At 41.6% G+C, this 24,406-nt stretch overlaps 1 protein-coding gene across 3 annotated transcripts; it reads left to right on the top strand.

Annotated features, from left to right (window-relative positions):
- The first annotated feature begins 2,198 nt into the window (after window positions 1-2,198).
- AMACR (alpha-methylacyl-CoA racemase) lies at window positions 2,199-24,038 on the top strand. Of its 3 annotated transcripts, none has more exons than XM_081230393.1 (5): window positions 2,199-2,777; window positions 4,879-5,022; window positions 6,556-6,716; window positions 9,458-9,644; window positions 9,941-12,863. In XM_081230393.1, the coding sequence occupies exons 1-5, from the start codon at window positions 2,441-2,443 to the stop codon at window positions 10,039-10,041; spliced, it is 930 nt and encodes a 309-aa protein (XP_081086519.1). In that variant the 5' UTR covers window positions 2,199-2,440; the 3' UTR covers window positions 10,042-12,863. The 3 variants fall into 3 exon arrangements, with proteins under 3 accessions (XP_081086519.1, XP_081086517.1, XP_081086518.1); XM_081230391.1 differs by lacking the exon at window positions 9,941-12,863 and adding an exon at window positions 23,338-24,038 and having other exon boundaries at window positions 2,215-2,777; XM_081230392.1 differs by lacking the exon at window positions 9,941-12,863 and adding an exon at window positions 23,338-24,034 and having other exon boundaries at window positions 2,229-2,699.
- Window positions 24,039-24,406: the final 368 nt, after the last annotated feature.

Genomic DNA, 24,406 nt, shown 5'->3' with positions numbered 1-24,406 from the left:
GGGAATCGAAGAAGATTTTATACGTGGGGCTTGCAGTCCGGAGGGTATGTGATAAGGATCGAAGTAGTGAATGTCTTGCATTCTTTTTTTTCCTTTGCATTATTTCAAAACAGTCATAGGTGACGTCAGGCAGCCCAGTAATTGGGGTCCAGCATTCCGGTAATTGGCTTCGTTTGTCTCTGCTTTATCAGCCAGCAACCTTCTCTCTGAAATGCAAAAGCTACAGGGGGTCATTTGTTACAAGGGGGCATAGGGAATGTAAGCCCTGGGATGTAATAAGGTTAGGGAGTGATAGGCACAGGATGTAACTCACGCAGTTAGGGGTGATAGGTGCAGAATGTAATTTACATAGTGTCAGGGAGTGAGGTTAATTTTGTGAAGTACAAATCTAGTTACAGATACTACAGACGAGTGACAGTTAAAATAAAACTAGGAGTGATTAACTCTTTCAGGCCAGGTTACATTTCTTCTCTAGCGTGTTCACTGCTCCCTTTGTTTTCCTTGCTCTCAGGAAAAGGAACACTTCATTTCTATTTTTGCTGCAACACAAATACAGCCACATTCTGAGTACTAGGATTAGGACTTGAATATATGAATGTTAAAGGGATGCAATTCAGCTTGTAACAGGGGGTATGGGTCCAATGAAGGAAGGAAGGTCCTGTGGTGTCAAGTGAGATTTCCCAGACCTCTGCTTTGTCTGATCATGTCTCTGCTGACTAAAAAAGTATTCACAACCTCAAAGTTGAGAGTTATGTTTCATTTGGCAGGAATTTTTAGGACTTCAAGCCTGGGAGGCAGTATCTCAAGTAACCCCGAGAGAACAGCTCAGGAGTTCTGAGGAGGTGAGGGGAGAGCTAGGATATATAGGAGCTTTGCAACAAGGGGCAGGTAGTCGGAACATCAAAAGATTACTGTTAATTAAAGAAAACCAGATATCCGGAGTTAAGGAATTTAGCGCTTTCTATGTATGGGAAGATGCAAGAGTCTGGGCTCACTGAAATCATGCCTTTGAAATGCACCTCAGCTATCTGGGGCCAGTATCCTGTGTTTTTACATCCTGAGTTTCCTTGGGGCTCACCATAGAGAGTGGCTGCAGCCTGATGGCTGCTAGATGGCAGGTATTCTTCTCTTCCTGAGTTCCCTCAGGGCCACCAGCTCTGGCAGTGGCTGTAATCATTGATGACTGTGACATCCTTTTGTCTACCGGTAAGGCAGGAGATATTCCATTTATCATCTCCATGATCTGCATCTTTGACCTTATGAGTAAAGCTTGATGCTGCTAAGATATCTGATTCATGTGAATCTGATCCTGGGTGTTAGCACCAGCTGTATCTGTACTGTTTATTTTTTAGAAAAATAGACTGGGAGCCACTGGGAAAAAATATTAGTGCCTGCATCTGGATGTCTGCTATAGCATTTTTTTTTTTTTAAATTTCTCTTTAAGTTTCTCAAAATAAAAATAAAACAAGAGGATGGGGGTAAGGAAACTTATGCATGAGCAAAGGTAGGAACATGGGATAGAGGGGGACAAAAAGGTGTTAAATTAATTAAACAAGGAAGCCATTAGACTGATGTGGCTCTAATGCCCTGGGCAGTCTCTGTAAGCAGGCCGAATCTAACCCTGTAAATGCCTCAAATTTCGGAAATCAAAGGTAAGAACCAAACCCAAACAGCCAACTAGGCTTTAACGTATAGCCAATGAATAATTTCCTTGTCGTGCCTTTACTCTATAAAAGTCTCTCCTTAGTTCCTGGAGCACCCCTAACTGAAAGGAGTAGGCCTATTTGGAATTATTTTATTGTACTTTTTAAAAATGTGCATTAAAATCTAAAACTCCAAGCCGTAATTGTCTGTAGAAATGGCAAGTGACAAATTAAATATTTTTAAACATCTCTGATTTGGCTCTGATGAGCACCGCCCGCTCAGATGTTCTTTTGAAATTCCACTATACGCAAGCCATCTGTGGGTGAATCATCGGGTGGCTAAGAAAGAAGTAAGAACGGTGAAGAAGACAGTCTGCAGCCCACCGAAAAAAATACTTTAGCATTGTTCTTAAATATTTATGTACTTTTAATTTCTCCAGGGCCGGAGAGGTTTACGAACCCAAAGCGCACAACAGCTGGGATCGCAACAGCGAGAGTAAAAGCGTCCTGAGAAGTCGGTGACCGCCACGGACTGCCCAGGTCAGGCCCGGTCACGATTTAGGATACCGCAGAGTTACAGAAAGCGAAACCCCTCCGGCCCACTAGCTGCCCCGGACCCGGGGAGGCGGGGCCAGGAAACGCACCAATGCGCAGACTCCGCGGCCGCACGCAGGCGCACAAGGGAGAGGCCACGAGGGCGGGGCCACGAGGGACGGAGGGAGCGTGCGACAGAGGAGGGCCCTAGGCCCGAGTGGCTGAGGTTGGGGCTTGTCCGTCTTTTACGCCTTCGGAAGGAGATGCGCGTGCCCATGCCTTTGCAGGGCGTCTCGGTCGTGGAACTGGCCGGCCTGGCCCCGGGCCCGTTCTGCGGTATGGTCCTGGCGGACTTCGGGGCGCAGGTGGTGCGTGTGGACCGGCCGGGCGCCCGCGGCGACCTGAGCCGGATGGCCAGGGGCAAGCGCTCGCTGGCTGTGGACCTGAAGCAGCCGCGGGGAGCGGCGGTGTTGCGGTCGCTGTGCGCCCGGGCGGATGTGATGCTGGAGTCCTTCCGCCCTGGTGAGCCCCAGATCCCGACGCGACGCGAGACCGGACGAGGGACGGTCCCCGAAGAAGGGAGGCCGCCGGACATTTGGGGTTGGCCCGGCACACCTTTTCCCTGTTGCCACCCGAACCGTTTCCGTCCCTGTCTGTCTAGACCTTTCTGTTGCATTTGATATTGTTGCTGATCGTTCGCCCCCTGAGACGGTCTTCCATACTTGGACTCCGAGATACTGTTGTTCCCTTTGCTCTTCTCATGCCTCTCTGACTCCTTCCCAGTTTCTCTTTTTTTGAGTCACCCTATTATAGTTGCCATTCTTAATTACTTGAGGATCTTGAACCCTTTGAGAAACGACCGAAAGCCATAGATTCTCTCCCCGGGAAAGCTGCATATAGGTACATAGTCATTTTGCTACCGTTTGGAGCTTGTTGTACCTCATAAAGCCATCCACGGACCCAGGACAAGTCCCTGCCTTAAATGCTGGTGTTCCCAAGTTCCAGCTTCTGCTCAATTTCCTTTACACTCTGCTTCTTGGAGCCACCTTATCTCTTCCTATTATTTTTACTTTTTACAGGCAGATGTTGGCCAAATCTATAACTGTACCCCCTTTTAGAGCCACAGACTTCTGGAATACCCAGCTCCTGTCCATTTCTACTTGGCCTTCCCCCGGGCACTGTAGCTTCCACGTATTCCAAACTGAGCTCATCATCTTCCCTACTAAAATGGCATCTCCTCTTTGTGTTTTATTTCAGTGAATGGAACCAATGTCCACCCAGTTGCCTGAATCAGAAACTTGTACTTCAACCAGGACTCCAAATCTTCCTTTCCCCCTACCAGCTTTCAGTTATCACCAATCCCATCATTCTTCCTCCTTTCTATGACCCCAGATTCTTTCTCTTCATACCTGCTGCAGCTTCCTTGGCAGCGTTTTTTAAAGCTGATGTTTGGGTGTAGCACCACTCCGATCTATTCTTAGACAACTGCCACCGTCATCTTGCTCAAGTGCAAATACAGAGCTTTGCGTGGTATATAGCAGGAAGGCAGTAAATGTTTGGTGAATGAATTGAATGTCTGTGGGCACCAGGCATATTCAAATGTGTCAATTCATTTACCCTCAGATTTGAGGATTATAACAATAATAATTTAGTAATTAGGATTATGTCATAATTTAATAATACCGTATTTGAAGTTGAAGGAGGTTCAGCATGATTAAATAACTTGTCCACAATCTTGGAATTAGGAGAAGGGTAGAGCTGTGAATACAGACATAGATGCCAGGGGAGGGGATTGTGGCTGATGTTTATCTAGGTAGAGAAATAAAGTTCTTTTTATTTTATTTTATTTTTTATTGAAGTATACTTGATTTACAATGTGTTAATTGCTGCTGTACAGCAAAGTGACTCAGTTATACATATTTATACATTCTTTTTCATATTCTTTTCCATTAAGGTTTATCACGGGGTATTGAATATAGTTGCCTGTGCTATACGTAGGCCCTTGTTGTTAATCCATTCTGTATATACCAGTTTGCATCTGCTAATCCGAAACTCCCAATCCATCCCTCTCCCAACCCCCTACCCCTTGGCAACCACCACTATAGGAATAGAGTTCTTCTGTAACTTATCATAGCTTTATGGAGGCAGAGGCACGTTATAAGCCTGTGGAAAGAGATGAGGTATGAATCCTGCCAGAGGAGCTTCTGAGCTGATAGGGAAGATGGAATATATACATACATAAATAAGTATAGCAGGCACTGATGCGGATATAGACTTAGAAAAGGTCCTGAAAGGAGTAGCAGCTTCCAAAAGTGAATTTTTGGTCAAAGACCCAGAGTAACTTCCAAAAGAACAGACCATTTCTAATAAATTACTAAGGAGAGAATTTGGGGAACTATAAAGGGCCTGAATAAAGGGATGAAATGTCCACTCTGAGGACTGAAGATGCTTGGGTATGCCTGAAGGGGTGCAGGGCAGTGCTGGAGGGAAATAGCATTCTGGTGGTCGGGGGGAAGCCACACATTCCAGAAATGGGGGCTTCACTCTCTGGGTCCTTAATTACTGGCAATACCCTATAAACCCGCAACAAATGTTACTAGTTTTCCTTGCAAAAGTGCTGTTTTATGTTTGCCACAAAGAAGGGATTATACCCATCCTCAATTCATGCTCTCTTAAAAAAAAAATTGTAACTTTTCTCAAGGTGTGATGGAAAAACTCCAGCTCAGCCCAGAGATTCTGCAGAAGGAGAATCCAAAGCTTATCTACGCCAGGTTGAGTGGATTTGGCCAATCAGGAAGATTCTCTAGGGTAGCAGGACATGACATCAACTACTTGGCTTTGTCAGGTATGTTGAAAAAAATAATTTCTCTACACTTTTTATTTTGTTCCCAGTCCAGATCTCCAGTTACACTTATTAAAAAGAATTTTTTAAAAGTGATTTAAATATTTACTGGAATCAGTAAAGAGCATGTGGTTGTTTAAAAAGGGTTGGTTTGTCTTGGAACAGTCATTCTCAGCTTCCCCCGGCCTTAACACATTGGAGGGGTAATGTGTTCACTAATAACATTTACTGACTACATTTGTGAAGTTAATTCTCCAGCAAGCCCCTGCTAGGAATTAAGAGACTGGTTGGTAGTAGAAATGGTTGCTCTATATTTTGCAAAGATATAGTTTGATTTTGATACCCCTCCTCCCTCACTTTATTGAGAATCATTGACTGAGTCATGATTTTAGAAATTCTATGAATACTAGAAAAAGCCCATGGTTTTCAGGTCATAATATCACCTTACTACAGTTTTTGCCTGTAAGAACATATCTTAGGGCTTCCCTGGTGGCGCCGTGGTTAAGAATCCGCCTGCCAATGCAGGGGACACGGGTTGGATCCCTGGTCTGGGAAGATCCCACATGCTGCAGAGCAGCTAAGCCCGTGCACCACAACTACTAGCCTGCACTCTAGAGCCCATGCGCCACAACTACTGAGCCCATGTGCCACAACTACTGAAGCCCTCACGCCAAGAGCCCGTGCACCGCAACGAAGAGTAGTCCCCGCTCACTGCAACTAGAGAAAGCCCACATGCAGCAACGAAGATCCAACTCAGCCAAAAATAAATTAAAAAAAAAGGAACATATCTTAGAATGGCCTAATTCTAGATTTCTAAGAACCGCATTGCTGAGTCAAGGAAGTCTCAAATTTTCTGTGTGTACACATTTAAAGGTTGAGGAAAAGATTGAGTGTAGAGTTGGCTTTTCTCATCTACTTAAAAATTTAATTCCTTTTCTTTTTCTTGTGTTTATTTTCTTGCATCTCTTTCTAATAAGAATGCAAGTGCATTATATTGTTGTTAAGCCATAAAGTGCTAAGTGGATAGCAACCATTTCCCCCCCAAAACCCAATGAATAAAAACTTAGCAAGAGAATTCTGAAAATGTTAGTTGGAATAAAGTTTTAGAGAAAACAAAAAAATCAAACAAGGAACCTTGTTAGAGGGAAAGCCTTTTTTTTTTTTTTTGCGGTACGCGGGGCTCTCACAGTTGTGGCCTCTCCCGTTGTGGAGCACAGGCTCCAGACGCGCAGGCTCAGTGGCCATGGCTCATGGGCCTAGCCACTCCGCGGCATGTGGGATCTTCCCGGACCGGGGCACGAACCTGTGTCCCCTGCATCGGTAGGCAGACTCTCAACCACTGCACCACTAGGGAAGCCCGGAAAGCCTTCTTATAAATATACTGAACAGGTTTAGGTTTAGAAAAGCATTAGGTATTAGTTTTCATTTACAGCAGTAACTAGAGAGATTGGTTTCCCCCCTAAGATGTTCATGTATTTATTTAAAAGAGGCATTAAATTTACAGTTAGTGTTCCCCAATTTTTTTTAATGGTTTAGGTGTTTTATCAAGAATTGGCAGAAGTGGTGAGGCTCCATATGCCCCACTGAATCTCCTGGCTGATTTTGGTGGTGGTGGCCTCATGTGCACACTGGGCATCCTGATGGCGCTATTTGAACGCACACGCTCTGGCAAAGGTCAGGTCATTGATGCAAACATGGTAAGTGTTGATTGGGGGAAATGATAAGCCTACTAGTTGTTCCTGAGGTCCATATATGGCTGCCTCAAATCCTCTTCTGAACAAGACAAGAAATAAATGAGATTGGAAATTTGAATCCAAGTTACCAAGGATGGCCTTTTCTTTAAAATAGCTTCATATCTTGAACATGTGTCAGAATGTCATATTTTGATCATCTGTGGAGTCACTCTTCTAAACTTTTCATGACTCACCTGATTTCTATGTTGTGTTTCAACAATTTTCCCCGTGCTGCCTCTTGTGCTTAGGATGTGGTTTTCAAAAAATCTTAATTCGAAACTGGGCTCATGAAGTCTCCCTTAACAGGTAGAGAAGATTCTTAATGATGCTCAAGTAAAATGAACCAGTCTAGACCTTCCTGCTGCATTGTGTGGGGGAGACTCAAGTGTCATGATGCTTCGGTGTTTTTACCCTCATACATTTGCCTCATGTTATCCTAGGCACTTTGCCTGTGTGATTTCTCCTAATCCCCCCAACAGCAATTTCACTTGGAATACATTGTTATTTTAATGAAGAGGAAACTAAAGCACAGAAATTTGCCCGAGTTCTCACAGCTAGTTGATGAGAGCCCAGTCCAGTGTCACTATACCTTTACGTTTGGACAGATATTTGGCGGTAGGGTGGAGAATGGATTGGATGGAGACGACGCTGAGAGAGAAAGGCGAGTACTAAAATGGTTAATGGTAGAATGGGTCTGGATTTAAGGATTTACATTTGAGATGTAAAATTGCTGGGATTTGATGAGATATTGGCAATGAAGGGAGAGGGAGGAATCGAGAATGACTCCCCCATGTCTGGCTTGGAAGATCCGGTGGATGGTGGCCCTGGCACCCTGGGGAGGATTGCTGAAGGAAGAGGGTAATTGGGGGAAATAGATACCTTATTCTTTAATTTTTTTTTTTTTTTTTAATTTTCTTGGCTGTGCTGCACAGCATGTGGGATCTTAGTTCTCCGATCAGGGATCGAGCCCTTGCCCCTTGCGTTGGAAGCATGGAGTCTTAACCACTGGGCCACCAGGGAAGTCCCCAGATACCTTATTCTTTTGGGCCAGTAGTTTCCAAATGACGTTAGCAGCAGAATCCTTGATCCAGGCCTGCCTATGATGACCTGGAGTTGTCTCTTCATCAGACTGTTGCCTTAGAAACTAGAGTTAAGGTAACTGTGGAATGTGCAGTCCGTTTTACTGTGTTTACTCCTGATCTGGGGGTGCTCATCTGACCTGGGGGGCTGTGTGTTGGCATGCAGGCCATTGGCCTACGTGATGAGAACAATATAAAAGGTTGGGAAATTGAGGCTGCAATTTTCCCTGTGTCAAAGGCTCTGGTCCGTGGCAGCACACACTACATGTGCGTGAGGGGAGAAGAGAAGTATGTGCGGGGCAGCCTCATGACGAGATGAGGAGTATAACTGCTGTGTCTCTTGTCCTGTATCCTCCTGTGACACCAAGTAAAGGTGGAGTTAGATTAGAGCCTGTTTGTATCCTGAGTGAGCCAAACCAGACCCATCACACTGTTAGGATATCTTTTTTCAATAGACTCATCACTACATCCAGTGTGTAAAAGAGATTATATATGTATATGTATATATATGTGTGTGTCTATATGTGTGTTTGTGTGTGTATGTCTAAATGTGGGGACACTCTAAGATCTCTGTAACCCCATTTCAAAAAAAAGCGCCACCATAGGCCACTTATACAAACTCCACTACTTGGTGACAACAAATGTCGGATCCATGAATTGAAGTGTGCGTGAGCTTCCTCAAGTTAAATGGGAAAACTGGGATGTATCTAAAGATCTATTTTGTGTTTGTTTTACAGCCAGAATCTGTGAGAAGTCCCATGCTCACAGTTGGAATGGGGCCCCTCCGTTGGTAACCTCAGAGACAAGGATGCTTTGATGGCCTTCTCCCTGTGGTGCCAGAATCCTTAGGATCATAAAGCCATAGGGATAGGGAAGTCATCTTCTTTAGATAGCCCAGTGCATCCAGCCTTGTGATAATCATACCTGAGTTTGTGAATCCATTCCCGTTACTTCAGGACTAGTGGGAAGTTGGCATTCCCAAACTAGTTTGTCTGTACTCTGAAAACCCATATACCTGCCACCCATACTGTTATGTTTATTTTGTAACTTTCTAGTGATTATTAAAGTTAAGATATATTAAATACTCAAATTTGCTTTCTTGGGCTTGGAGTCAAACTAGAACAAACTAAATTTAACTGTCATGTGATTTACCTTTAAAATGTGATATGCTTCATATATCTGTGTGTATGTGTTTGTAGGTATTGAGATCAGATGATAGATTTTTAAAAAAACCTTTTTGCTTTGTTTTCAACTTCTTTATCATGACAGTTGTTAACATATATAAAAGTAAAGAGAATGTATAATGAACTTCCATGTACCCTCACTTAGCTTCAAAAATTATCAACATTCTGCCAATCTTATTTGAAAGGAAGAACAAAAGTAGTTCCTTCAAGTCTTTTCTGAACAGTGTTCCCTGATCTGAATAGTGCAGAAACTCACTCTATCATAAGCCTGCTCTAACTCACTTTCTTGAAATATCAAAGAAGTTGTATAATTAGATATAATCTTCCTATATTCTAAGATAAACATTTTTATACAAATATTTTTTAAAAACTCAAGTAGAAATCGATCATGCTTTTTATAGTTGAATTGTCTGGATTCATACTGTATTCTGTTTCTTCAAAGGTGGAAGGAACAGCATATCTAGGTTCTTTTCTGTGGAAAACCCAACAAACAGGACTGTGGGAACAGCCTCGTGGACAGAACATGTTAGATGGTGGAGCGCCTTTCTACACAACCTACAGGACGGCGGATGGCGGGTTCATGGCTGTTGGAGCATTAGAGCCCCAGTTCTATGAGCTGCTGCTCAGGGGTGAGTACCTCTTTTCTGTGGATGTTTTGTAGACTCTATTTTGGAGTCTTTTGAAGTTCATGATGTCTTTTATTATATATCCACTTAATAATTAACCTAATTATAGCCATCATTATATTGTGGGGCACTTCCCCCATCTTTTAAATTTACAAGTAATTTTACAAGTCTGTAAAATAGCTCAGATTAAAAAAATAATAATCCTTTTTGTGGTAGTTCAGTGTTTTTATCACATTTCATACTCCGTAATATTGGATATTTATCTTGCCCATGTGTGCCCACATCCTTTTCTTCCCTAGAAATGATCTACTGGTTCTACCAGTTTTTGTTCCTTGATAGATGTCCCTCATGGTACTTCAGTGATGGGGTCACCAGAGCACAGAGAGACTTTGGTGAATGAGAGTTTGTTGGCATATGTTACCACCACTTGATGCTTCTGCAGTTTACCTTTCTTGCAGATTCTTGTCTCATTGACATGTTGCCACAAGTTAGCAGGAAGATTTGGGATCCCCTCTTCCCTAATTCATAATTGGACTGAAGTTACTTTGTTCCTGTGAAATGTGAATTTAAAGTTTACAGATAATTTAGTATCTAAGAAGTTTTAGAATATACTCTGAAGCAATGTGACAGGCTGGTTGCAGCACATTTATCTTTCAGCTTTAAGTTTGGAGTTTTATTGCCGTGTTTGGTAGCTTTTCAGATGCGCAGTGCTACTCAGAGTTATTTGTATATTGCCGAAAGGACTGTTTCTGCTAGCCTCAGAAAGCATTCTGTGATCAACTATATTAACTTCACCAACTTAACTATAAGTTAGAGAAATCATAGAACAAAATGGTTTATCTAGATCATAGAGGATGCCTTTCTGGCCAGAAATTAAGACTAAAACTAGAGATCGATTCAAAATTCTGGACAGAGCAATGCTATACGAGGGGCTGAGTGGTGGGAACAACACTCCCACTCTGGGGTGCAGGGCCCTAGGAAGCAGCAGGTACATAACATAGTGGAGTCTGTGCCTTACAAAAACCTTGTGTTTTTGTCTATAGGGAATTTAAATATAATAATAAAATTAACTAATCTTCAGTGAAATTTTGTTATCACCATGCACAGGCAATTCTAAATGACAGTTGCAACTGACTTTTTTTTTTTTTTTTTTTTGACAAATGTCTCAGGAATAGGGCAGTCAGTGTAAGCTCTGAGTCAGATCAAATAAAGACAAGCCCTGAGGATGGGGGTTTTCAGGGAGCTGTCAGACAGGCCAAACATTGGCGCTTCTCTGGGGGTAGGATTTTGCGGGAGCTTCAAACTCATTTTGCCTCCTCTTTCTTGGCTGTTAACCTACTGGTTTTCACGACTACCATTGTTGAGAGCCTGTTGGTTTTCAAGGCCATCACAGCGCTGGGGAGAGAGGGATGAAATTAGCCTAAGTTATAACACCACAAAGCTCACTGGTCTTACTGAGTTCAGTCATTTTTTTTCTTAAATATGCTCCTTAGATTGTTGCAAGCTTTTAGTTAATTTCTAGAGTTACAAAACTGTTGATTCTGACAATTGGTGCCAGTGTTCTTGTTGCTTTCATGCAGGAGCCAATTTTTGAAGGTCCTTGCTCTGTCATTTCAGAATTTAACTCCCCTCTGTGGTGTATTTTGTTGTTTTCTTAAAAACGTACATGTTTAGAATGATCATTTCTAACATCCACACTCCACTGCGTTTTATAGCAGGCAGACTGCTCCAGCCCTTGACTTGTAATCGTCTTCTCCCAGGTTTCCTCTTTCTGAGTCTAAACTCTGTAACCCCTCCAGTTGTTTTGCAGTCACAGCCTTTTGTGGTACCTTTCATGTCCTCTCCCTTTAAAGTTCACTAAGGATCCTTAGCTGGCAGGTGGCTTGTGCTTTAGGCGGACTTAGCAAGTTCAGTCAGCTTTTGTTTAATCTACATAGTCCATGCCGAAATGCCTCAGCATCTTCTTTCTTCTACAATATTGATTTGCAAAAATAGTACTTTTCCTTGACCCATACACATTACTTCTCTCTCAGGCCTAACTGGACAAACCCCCATATCTGTAATGATTTTTTGAGGTAGTTTTAATTTATTTATTTCACCTTATATACTGAGATCTTTGAGAACATACCTTCATTTAGCTCTCAGTATCTGAACATAAATACACAAGGTTTTTGTAAGTCTCCAACTCCTCTGTGCTATGGCCCTGCTGCTTTCCAGGGCAAAGAAATCTGAAAGTACTGAGAATTTCATGACCTCTTGAGACTCTTGTAGTAAATCAGATAAGCAATAGAGAATTTTATTTTATTTTATTTTATTTTTGCGGTATGCGGGCCTCTCATTGTTGTGGCCTCTCCCATTGCGGAGCACAGGCTCTGGACGCACAGGCTCAGCGGCCATGGCTCACGGGCCCAGCCGCTCCGCGGCATGTGGGATCTTCCTGGACCAGGGCACGAACCCGTGTCCCCTGCATCATCAGGTGGACTCTCAACCACTGCTCCAGCAGGGAAGCCCACAATAGAGAATTTTTTAAAGTTGTTTTAAAATTTCAAAATGTTATTAAAAGAAAACCAGAAAATAACAAGTGTTGGTGATGATGTGGAGAAATCAGAACCCCATGCATTACTGTTGCGAATGTAAAACTGTGCAGCCACTGTGGAAAATAGTATAGTGGCTTCTCAAAAAATTAAACATAGAATTACCGTACGATCCAACGATTCTACTTCTGGGTATATATCCAAAAGAATTAAAAGTGGGAACTTGAACAGATATTTGTACATCCATGTTCATAGCATTATTTACAGTAACTAAAAGGTGGAAGCAACCAAGGTGTCCATCAACAGATGAATGGATAAACAAAATGTGATATATATAAAAAACAATGAAATATTAGTCAGCCTTACAAAAGAAAGAAATTCTGATACATGCTGAACATGGATGAACCTTGAAGACATTATGCTAAGTGAAATAAGCTTGTCACAGAAGGACAAATATTGTATTATTCCACTTATATGAGATACCTAGAGTGGTCAAATTCATAGAAAGTAGAACGGTGGTTGCGAGGAGCTGGGGAAGCAGGGAATGGAGAGTTAGTGTTTAATGGGTATAGAGTTTCAATTGGGGAAGATGGAAAGTTCTGGAGACGGATGGTGGTAATGGTTCCAGAACAATATGAATGTACTTAATGACACAGTACTGTATTCTTTTTTTTTTTTTTAATTAATTTATTTTTTTAATTTTTTAAATTAGTTTCTGCTTTATAACAAAGTGAATCAGTCATACATATACATCTGTTCCCACATCCCTTCCCTCATGCATCTCCCTCCCTCCCACCCTCCCCATCCCACCCCTCCAGGCGGTCACAAAGCACCGAGCTGATCTCCCTGTGCTCTGTGGCTGCTTCCCACTATCTATCTACCTTACGTTTGGTAGTGTATATATGTCCATGCCACTCTTTTGCTTTGTCACAGCTTGCCCTTCCCCCTCCCCATATCCTCAAGTCCATTCTCAAGTAGGTCTGTGTCTTTATTCCCGTTTTGCCCCTAGGTCCTTCATGACTTTTTTTTTTTTTTTTTTAAATTCCGTATATATGTGTTAGCATACGGTATTTGTATTTCTCTTTCTGACTTACTTCACTCTGTATGACAGACTCTAGGTCTATCCACCTCATTACAAATAGCTCAGTTTCGTTTCTTTTTATGGCTGAGTAATATTCCATTGTATATATGTGCCACATCTTCTTTATCCATTCATCCGATGATGGACACTTCGGTTGTTTCCAGCTCCGGGCTATTGTGAATAGAGCTGCAATGAACATTTTGGTACATGTCTCTTTTGGAATTATGGTTTTCTCAGGGTAGATGCCTAGTAGTGGGATTGCTGGGTGATATGGTAGTTCTATTTGTAGTTTTTTAAGGAACCTCCATACTGTTCTCCATAGTGGCTGTACCAATTCACATTCCCACCAGCAGTGCAAGTGTTCCCTTTTCTCCACACCCTCTCCAGCATTTATTGTTTCTAGATTTTTTGATGATGGCCATTCTGACTGGTGTGAGATGATATCTCATTGTAGTTTTGATTTGCATTTCTCTAATGATTAATGATGTTGAGCATTCTTTCATGTGTTTGTTGGCAGTCTGTATATCTTCTTTGGAGAAATGCCTATTTAAGTCTTCTGCCCATTTTTGGATTGGGTTGTTTGTTTTTTTGCTATTGAGCTGCATGAGCTGTTTATAAATTTTGGAGATTAATCCTTTGTCAGTTGCTTCATTTGCAAATATTTTCTCCCATTCTGAGGGTTGTCTTTTGGTCTTGTTTATGGTTTCCTTTGCTGTGCAAAAGCTTTGAAGTTTCATTAGGTCCCATTTGTTTATCTTTGTTTTTATTTCCATTTCTCTAGGAGGTGGGTCCAAAAGGATCTTGCTGTGATTTATGTCATAGAGTGTTCTACCTATGTTTTCCTCTAAGAGTTGGATAGTTTCTGGCCTTACATTTAAGTCTTTAATCCATTTTGAGCTTATTTTTGTGTATGGTGTTAGGGAATGATCTAATCTCAAACTTTTACATGTCCCTGTCCAGTTTTCCCAGCACCACTTATTGAAGAGGCTGTCCTTTCTCCACTGTACATTCCTGCCTCCTTTATCAAAGATAAGTTGGCCATATGTGCGTGGGTTTATCTCTGGGCTTTCTATCCTGATCCACTGATCTATCTTTCTGTTTTTATGCCAGTACCAGACTGTCTTAATTACTGTAGCTTTGTAGTATAGTCCGAAGTCAGGGAGCCTGATTCCTCCAGCTCCGATTTTCGTTCTCAAGATTGCTTTGGCTATTCGGGGTCTTTTGTTTTTCCAAACAAATTTTGAAATTTTTTGTTCTAGTTCTGTGAAAAATGCCAGTGGTAGTTTGATAGGGATTGCATTGAATCTGTAGATTGCTTTGGGTAGTAGAGTCATTTTCACAATATTGATTCTTCCAATCCAGGAGCATGGTATATCTCTCCATCTATTTGTATCATCTTTAATTTCTTTCATCAGTGTCTTATAATTTTCTGCATACAGGTCTTTTGTCTCCTTAGGTAGGTTTATTCCTAGATATTTTATTCTTTTTGTTGCAATGGTAAATGGGAGTGTTTTCTTGATTTCATTTTCAGATTTTTCATCATTAGTGTACAGGAATGCCAGAGATTTCTGTACATTAATTTTGTATCCTGCTACTTTACCAAATTCATTGATTAGTTCTAGTAGTTTTTCGGTAGCATCTTTAGGATTCTCTATGTATAGTATCATGTCATCTGCAAACAGTGACAGCTTTACTTCTTCTTTTCCGATTTGGATTCCTTTTATTTCCTTTTCTTCTCTGATTGCTATGGCTAAAACTTCCAAAACTATGTTGAATAAGAGTGGTGAGAGTGGGCAGCCTTGTCTTGTTCCTGATCTTAGTGGAAATGGTTTCAGTTTTTCACCATTGAGGACAATGTTGGCTGTGGGTTTGTCATATATGGCCTTTATGATGTTGAGGAAAGTTCCCTCTATGCCTACTTTCTGCAGGGTTTTTATCATAAATGGGTGTTGAATTTTGTCGAAAGCTTTCTCTGCATCTATTGAGATGATCATATGGTTTTTCTCCTTCAACTTGTTAATATGGTGTATCACATTGATTGATTTGCGTATATTGAAGAATCCTTGCATTCCTGGAATAAACCCCACTTGATCATGGTGTATGATCCTTTTAATGTGCTGTTGGATTCTGTTTGCTAGTATTTTGTTGAGGATTTTTGCATCTATGTTCATCAGTGATATTGGCCTGTAGTTTTCTTTCTTTGTGACATCCTTGCCTGGTTTTGGTATCAAGGTGATGGTGGCCTCGTAGAATGAGTTTGGGAGTGTTCCTTCCTCTGATATTGTTTGGAAGAGTTTGAGAAGGATGGGTGTTAGCTCTTCTCTAAATGTTTGATAGAATTCGCCTGTGAAGCCATCTGGTCCTGGGCTTTTGTTTGATGGAAGATTTTTAATCACAGTTTCAATTTCAGTGCTTGTGATTGGTCTATTCATATTTTCTATTTCTTCCTGAGTCAGTCTTGGCAGGTTGTGCATTTCTAAGAATTTGTCCATCTCTTCCAGGTTGTCCATTTTATGGGCATAGAGTTGCTTGTAGTAATCTCTCATGATCTTTTGTATTTCTGCAGTGTCAGTTGTTACTTCTCCTTTTTCATTTCTAATTCTATTGATTTGAGTCTTCTCCCTTCTTTTCTTGATGAGTCTGGCTAATGGTTTATCAATTTTGTTTATCTTCTCAAAGAACCAGCTTTTAGTTTTATTGATCTTTGCTATCGTTTCCTTCATTTCTTTTTCATTTATTTCTGATCTGATTTTTATGATTTCTTTCCTTCTGCTAACTTTGGGGTGTTTTTGTTCTTCTTTCTCTAATTGCTTTAGGTGCAAGGTTAGGTTGTTTATTCGAGATGTTTCCTGTTTCTTAAGGTGGGATTGTATTGCTATAAACTTCCCTCTTAGAACTGCTTTTGCTGCATCCCATAGGTTTTGGGTCGTCGTGTCTCCATTGTCATTTGTTTCTAGGTATTTTTTAATTTCCTCTTTGATTTCTTCAGTGATCACTTCGTTATTAAGTAGTGTATTGTTTAGCCTCCATGTGTTTGTATTTTTTACAGCTCTTTTCCTGTAATTGATATCTAGTCTCATAGCATTGTGGTCAGAAAAGACACTTGATACAATTTCAATTTTCTTAAATTTACCAAGGCTTGATTTGTGACCCAAGATATGATCTATCCTGGAGAATGTTCCATGAGCACTTGAGAAAAATGTGTATTCTGTTGTTTTTGGATGGAATGTCCTATAAATATCAATTAAGTCCATCTTGTTTAATGTATCATTTAAAGCTTGTGTTTCCTTATTTATTTTCATTTTGGAAGATCTGTCCATTGGTGAAAGTGGGGTGTTAAAGTCCCCTACTATGATTGTGTTACTGTCGATTTCTCCTTTTATGGCTGTTAGTATTTGCCTTATGTATTGAGGTGCTCCTATGTTTGGTGCATAAATATTTACAATTGTTATATCTTCTTCTTGGATTGATCCCTTGATCATTATGTAGTGTCCTTCTTTGTCTCTTCTAGTAGTCTTTATTTTAAAGTCTATTTTGTCTGATATGAGAATTGCTACTCCAGCTTTCTTTTGGTTTCCATTTGCATGGAATATCTTTTTCCATCCCCTTACTTTCAGTCTGTATGTGTCTCTAGGTCTGAAGTGGGTCTCTTGTAGACAGCATATATATGGGTCTTGTTTTTGTATCCATTCAGCCAATCTGTGTCTTTTGGTGGGAGCATTTAGTCCATTTACATTTAAGGTAATTATCGATATGTATGTTCCTATTCCCATTTTCTTAATTGTTTTGGGTTCGTTATTGTAGGTCTTTTCCTTCTGTTGTGTTTCTTGCCTAGAGAAGTTCCTTTAGCATTTGTTGTAAAGCTGGTTTGGTGGTGCTGAACTCTCTCAGCTTTTGCTTGTCTGTAAACGTTTTAATTTCTCCATCAAATCTGAATGAGATCCTTGCTGGGTAGAGTAATCTTGGTTGCAGGTTTTTCTCCTTCATCACTTTAATTATGTCCTGCCACTCCCTTCTGGCTTGTAGAGTTTCTGCTGATAGATCAGCTGTTATCCTGATGGGGATTCCCTTGTGTGTTATTTGTTGTTTTTGCCTTGCTGCTTTTAATATGATTTCTTTGTGTTTAATTTTTGACAGTTTGATTAATATGTGTCTTGGCGTATTTCTCCTTGGATTTATTCTGTATGGGACTCTCTGTGCTTCCTGGACTTGATTAACTATTTCCTTTCCCATATTAGGGAAGTTTTCAACTATAATCTCTTCAAGTATTTTCTCAGTCCCTTTCTTTTTCTCTTCTTCTTCTGGAACCCCTATAATTCGAATGTTGGTGCGTTTAATGTTGTCCCAGAGGTCTCTGAGACTGTCCTCTGTTCTTTTCATTCTTTTTTCTTTATTTTGCTCTGCAGCAGTTATTTCCACTATTTTATCTTCCACCTCACTTATCCGTTCTTCTGCCTCAGTTATTCTGCTATTGATCCCATCTAGAGTATTTTTTATTTCATGTATTGTGTTTTTAATCGATGCTTGATTCATCTTTAGTTCTTCTAGGTCCTTGTTAACTGTTTCTTGCATTTTGTCTATTCTATTTCCAAGATTTTGGATCTGGGAAATAGAATCTTGGATCATCTTTACCATCATTATTCTGAATTCTTTTTCAGGTAGACTGCCTATTACGTCTTCATTTGTTAGGTCTGGTGGGTTTTTATCTTGTTCCTTCTCCTGCTGTGTGTTTTTCTGTCTTCTCATTTTGCTTATGTTACTGTGTTTGGGGTCTCCTTTTTGCAGGCTGCAGGTTCGTAGTTCCCGTTGTTTTTGGTGTCTGTCCCCAGTGGTTAAGGTTGGTTTAGTGGGTTGTGTAGGCTTCCTGGTGGAAGGTACTAGTGCCTGTGTTCTGGTGAATGAGGCTGGATCTTGTCTTTCTGGTGGGCAGGTCCACGTCTGGTGGTGTGTTTTGGGGTGTCTGCGGACTTTTTATGATTTTAGGCCACCTCTCTGCTAATGGGTGGCGTTGTGTTCCTGTCTTGCTAGTTGTTTGGCATAGGGTGTCCAGCACTGTAGCTTGCTGGTCGTTGAGTGAAGCTGGGTGCTGGTGTTGAGATGGAGATCTCTGGAAGATTTTCGCCGTTTGATATTATGTGGAGCTGGGAGGTCTCTTGTGGACCAGTGTCCTGAAGTTGGCTCTCCCACCTCAGAGGCACAGCACTGACTCCTGGCTCCTCAATTTGGGATGATTTGTTGTCTATTCATGTATTCCACAGATGCAGGGTACATCAAGTTGATTGTGGAGCTTTAATCCGCTGCTTCTGAGGCTGCTGGGAGAGGTTTCCCTTTCTCTTCTTTGTTCTCACAGCTCCTGGGTCTCAGCTTTGGATTTGGCCCCGCCTCTGCGTGTAGGTCGCCGGAGGGTGTCTGTTCTTCGCTCAGACAGGACAGGGTTAAAGGAGCAGCCTCTTCGGGGACTCTGGCTCACTCAGGCCGGGCGGGAGGGTGGGGCACGGAGTGCGGGGCGAGCCTGCAGCGGCAGAGTTCGGCGTGACGTTGCACCAGCCCGAGGCGCGCCGTGCGTTCTCCCAGGGAAGCCGCCCCTGGATCCCGGGACCCCGGCAGTGGCGGGCTGCACAGGCTCCCGGAAGGGCGGTGTGGACAGTGACCTGCGCTCGCACACAGGCTTCTTGGTGGCGGCAGCAGCAGCCCCAGCGTCCCACGCCCGTCACTGGGCTCCGCGCTTTCAGTCGTGACTCGCGCCCGTCTGTGGAGCCCCTTTAAGCAGCGCTCTTAATCCCCTCTCCTCGCGCACCAGGAAACCAAGAGGGAAGAAAAAGTCTCTTGCCTCTTCGGCAGCTCCAGAGTTTCCCCGGACTCCCTGCCGGCTAGCTGTGGCACATTAGCCCCCTTCAGGCTGAGTTCTCGCCGCCAGCCCCAGTCCTTTCCCTGCGCTCTGACCGAAGCCCGAGCCTCAGCTTCCAGTGCCGCCCGCCCTGGCGGGCGAGCAGACAAGCCTCTCGGGCGGGTGAGTGCCGCTCGGCACCGATCTTCTGTGCGGGAATCTCTCCGCTTTGCCCTACCCAGGTATGTGGGGAGTTTCTTGCCTTTTGGGAGGTCTGGGGTCTTCTGCCAGCATTCAGTAGGTGTTCTGTAGGAGTTGTTCCACGTGTAGCTGTATTTCTGGTGTATCCGTGGGGAGGAAGGTGATCTCCGCGTCTTACTCTTCCGCCATCTTACCCGGAAGTCTGTATTCTTAATAGTGACTAAAATGGTACATTTTATATTTTGTGTATTTTACCACAATTTAAAAAAACGAAAAAAATTCAAAATAATGTTTTTTAATGAAAAATATGTAAACAATACAGAATTTGTAAAGTAAGAGAAAAAAAATTCTCCCTTGTCCTTCCGCTTTGGGTAAGTTTGGGATATGAAGAACTTTCCCTGTGCACATACAAACACAATTAAAGAAGAACTTTCCCTGTGTACATATAAACACAATTAAAATTTTTTTACAATTTATATATAATCTATTTAATTATATAAATTTATAATTAATAACTATTTTTATTCAAAAATGTAGCTAAGACATCCTTTTTTGTCAGTACCAAAGATCTTCAGCCTCATCCTCTTTATATAGCAGCCATATCATATTCCATGGTATGCCTGTACTAAAATTTATTTAACCACTTACTTATTCAAGTTAATTTACGTTTTTTCCAGGTTTACATTATAACACATAATGTTTATTGTTTATTAATAAGCATTAATCTTTGTACATATGTCATTGCATACTTGCAGCATACATTTTTGACTGCTTAATATGTACCTAATATTGTGTTACAGAGCAGAAAGTTTATGACGTGTACTTAAAACAATAAATATTTTGTATAATTGTGTGTGTGTGTGTGTGTATACTTGTACGTGTAAGGTAGTTTTTTGGAAATCAAAACATATTTTCCCAAGTTTTAAATGGTGTCTGAGTCCCCAGGTCAGTCTCTGAAAGTCTGTTTGACTTATAATAGCAGAAATTGAATATTGATTGTACTATAAAAACTAGCACAATCGATAATTGTGTTCTATGGGGGATGGACTCAGAGTTACGCATAGGCTGTCAGCAGCACAGGAAGCAGCCTGCCCTAAACCACTGGTAGTTCGTCCTGGGGCCTTGATGCGGGGTCCCTGGCTGGGAAATTGTGGGCTGAGAAAGGGTGATAGTACGATGGAAGAGCTGGCGTGTCAGAGTTAGGGGTAGAGCCTGGGGTCTTTTGATTTCTAGTATTTTCCAGTATACAAAGTATGATCTGTGTAATCTCAAGTATAGTGTTTGTTGGAGAACTATTGACTCCAATTTTATTTAGTTTATGATTCTGATCACATTCTGATTTTTTATTTTTAAAAAACTGTTTAAAAAAGCATGCAAATATGTTTCCATCCATAGCTGTGGATGGAAATCAAAACATATTTAAATGCTTTTAGCCAACTGCTCGTTTTATGTGTTTTTTTAATCCCAGAGTTCGGGGCTATCAGGAAAGCGAAAGGAAAGTGAAAGACACCCTTAGAAATATTTCCTTATAGATTTTAGTGATAAACCTGAAACTATGGCTCCATGTCTTTCCTGGTTTTGAATGGGACATGTGGCTACAGAGAAAAATGTACTTGTATATCTCATAGGTGTTTTTTCACAGCTGTTCAGAACTATGTGAATTCTCCTCATATCCCTCAAAACACTAAGAAGAGCCTGCAGTATTCATGTCTTCTTACCTCCATAAGCACTTTTGTATCTTCAGAGCAGCTTACAATTGGTCATTGTTTTTCAACATGGTAGATAAGGAAAGGATGATAAAAGTGAGAATTACTTGATTAACTTGGCCAAACTTATACAAAATATTATGCACAATTTAAATTTAGAAACCCTCTTCTACAAGAGGGAATAAAAATGACAGTTACACCAAACCCCAACAAAGTGTCCCCTTGGGTATAATTTAATCAGCACTGGAGTTTGGAGGGGTAGGTGCTTGTAGTCAATAAAGGAAGCACAGATCAGGTCATGGGGCAGAGAAGCCATCCTTCCTGTGATATCCCCTGGCGGATGCTTTCATCCTCTCTGTCCCTTGTGTTGATGGGCCCTTCAAAGTTCTTCACACTTGAGAGAGCAAAAAAGGCTCTGTGCCCCCTGTTGATTGGCTGGCTGATAATTTTCTGTCCTGTTTGCTATAGGAACAATTTGCATGTGTCTTTGGTTACTTTACAAGTCCTTTGTTCCTAGGTCACAGCAGGGTTGTAAGAGTAATGAGTCAAATATCACTGCCCTCCTAGAGCTCTTTTATTTGACGAAAATAAAGAGAAATGAACATTATTTATAAAATTGCAATCTTGAATTTAATCATTTCTCTTTATACTTCTTCCTTGAAAACAGAGGTACAGGCATACCTCACAGACTTTGTGGGTTGGGTTCCAGACCACTGCAATAAAGGGACTATCTCAGTAAAGCAAATCACATGAATTTTTTGGTTTCCCAGTACACATAAAAGCTATGTTTACATGATACTGTAGTCTATTAAGTATGCAGTAGCATTGTCTAAAAAAACAATGTACATACCTTAATTGAAAAATACTTTATTGCTAAAAAATGCTAACCATCATTTGAGCTTTCCATGAGTTGTAATCTTTTTGCTGGTGGAGGGTTTGAAATATTGCAAGAATTACCAAAATGTGACACAGAGACATGAAGTGAGCAAATGCTGTTGGGAAAAGTGGCACCCATAGACTTGCTCCACCCAGGGTTGGCACAAACCTTCCATTTGTAAAAATGCAGTGTCTGTGAAGTGCAATAAAGTGAAGCACAATAAAACAAGGTCTGCCTGTAGTCTTGTATAAATGTGTTTAGATTTTAGCTTTTGTAGGGTTTGGGAGCACTATACGAAATATGGGTTTTTTTTACATAAACTTATTTATTTAATTAATTAATTTATTTATGGCTGCATTGAGTCTTTGTTGCTGCGTGTTGGGTCTTTGTTGCTGCGCGTTGGGTCTTTGTTGTTGCTGCGGGTGGGCTTTTCTCTAGTTGCAGTGAGCAGGGGCTACTCTTTGTTGCCGTGCGCGGGCTTTTCATTGTGGTGGCTTCTCTTGTTGCGGAGCATGGGCTCTAGGTGTGCAGGCTTCAGTAGTTGCGGCATGCAGGATCTTCCTGGACCAGGGATCGAACCTGTGTCCTCTGCATTGGCAGGCGGATTCTTAACCACTGCGCCACCAGGGAAGCATGTGGAGTTATTTTAATTCAATATGACAGATAGTAACAGCATGAGGAAATTTCTTTTTAAAAACCTACTCAGGGGCCTCCCTGGTGGCGCAGTGGTTGAGAGTCCGCCTGCCGATGCAGGGGATACGGGTTCGTGCCCCGGTCTGGGAGGATCCCATATGCCGCGGAGCGGCTGGGCCCGTGAGCCATGGCCTCTGGGCCTGCGCGTCCGGAGCCTGTGCTCCGCAACGGGAGAGGCCACAACAGTGAGAGGCCCACATACCGCAAAAAGAAAAAAAAAAAAAAAAAAAAAAAAAAAAAAAAAAACCTACTCAGAAGGAAGAAGTCAGCTTCTGGAAACTAGACCATTAAAAATAGACTATTTTGGATAAAATGTAAATAATAAAATCTTGGCAAAGACTTGAAAGTCTGTTTTGAGTCCTGTTACCCCTACTACCTTCTCCAGCCTTTGGCTCCAACTTCAAGTTGAGTTTGAATTTCTTCTTCTTTTTTTTTTTTTTTTCCGGTATGCGGGCCTCTCACTGTTGTGGCCTCTCCCACTGCGGAGCACAGACTCTGGACGCGGAGGCTCAGCGGCCACGGCTCACGGGCCCAGCCGCTCTGCGGCATGTGGGATCCTCCCGGACCGGGGCACGAACCCATGTCCCCTGCACTGTCAGGTGGACTCTCAACCACTGCGCCACCAGGGAAGCCCTGAATTTCTTCTTTTGACTCATTTGAGAAACCCTATAGAACGTCCTGTTTTGGGCAACTATAGTGAGTTCAAAACTCATTTTCACTGATTATATTTACTCTACCCAAAGCATTCTAATTTACGAAATTGTGTTTTTCTCTCAGGACTTGGGCTAAAGTCTGATGAACTTCCCAGTCAGATGAGCATAACTGATTGGCCAGAAATGAAGAAGAAATTTGCAGGTATTTTTGCAAAGAAGACGAAGGCAGAGTGGTGTCAGATCTTTGACGGCACAGATGCCTGCGTGACTCCTGTTTTGACTTTTGAAGAGGTTACGCATTGTGGCCACCACAAAGATCGGGGCTCATTTATTACTGACAGGGAGCAGGGTGTGAGTCCCCGCCCTGCACCCCAGCTGTCCAGCACCCCAGCTGTCCCTTCGTCCAAAAGGGATCCCTTTGTAGGAGAACACACTGAAGAGATACTCAGAGAGTTTGGCTTCAGCCAGGAAGAGATCAGTCAGCTTAAGTCAGATAAAATTATTGAAAGTAATAAACCAAGAGCTAATCTCTAAGTTCTAAGCCCCACAACTCAAATGAATTTGAATATTGCATTTACAGTATAGAATAATGCAAAAAATTGTGTGCATGGAAACATGAAAAAACAATATCACAGTGGTCCAACTACTCTAATCAGGAAACAAGGCTGATTATAGAGTGATGATTGCATTCTGAAAAGGGTTAACATCACGGCTTTTGATTTAGGAAGATTTTTAGTTTGCCTATACTAAATTGTGGCAGTTTTTCTGCCTTCCAATTTACTTGATTGGTTATATTTGTTGATTTCAAATATTTATATATTTATAATATACTTTAAATGAACTAATATAATGCTTTTTATTAAATAAAGCTTTTATCTTCCCAAAGTTTACTCATGCTTTTAAGTTTGTGAAAAACTTTCAAGAAAGTTCTTTAAATAGCAGTAAAATCGCCTTTTGTTACTCCTTGAAATATTTTAGTCTCTACTGTTAACCAGAATGAATGTCCTTAGATAGAAAAGTCTGATCCTTTTAATTTGGTAAGGAGATCATTCAGCCAGTGTCTTGGAACTGGGATTTTAGAAAATGTCCTTGAGGTTTCCTTCAGATAGTTGCCACCTCTCCATCGAGACCCGCTCCTGTGTGTAGCTGCCTGTTGGTGTCATCCAAATGTGTCTCTGTATCAGTAAACTCCA

The sequence above is a fragment of the Mesoplodon bidens genome (assembly GCF_964165515.1).
Source record: "Mesoplodon bidens genome assembly, chromosome: 4".
NCBI lineage: Eukaryota > Metazoa > Chordata > Mammalia > Artiodactyla > Ziphiidae > Mesoplodon > Mesoplodon bidens.
This window is presented reverse-complemented; position numbering and strand designations above follow the sequence as displayed.

Bases quoted from the DNA above. Each gene is read 5' to 3' on its own strand.
- AMACR (XM_081230391.1), top strand. From the start codon at position 2,441: ATGCGCGTGCCCATGCCTTTGCAGGGCGTCTCGGTCGTGGAACTGGCC. The intron at 6,717-9,457 runs GTAAGTGTTGAT...GTTTCTTCAAAG, and splicing joins AGGTCATTGATGCAAACATG to GTGGAAGGAACAGCATATCT. The intron at 9,645-23,337 runs GTGAGTACCTCT...TTTTTCTCTCAG, and splicing joins CTATGAGCTGCTGCTCAGGG to GACTTGGGCTAAAGTCTGAT.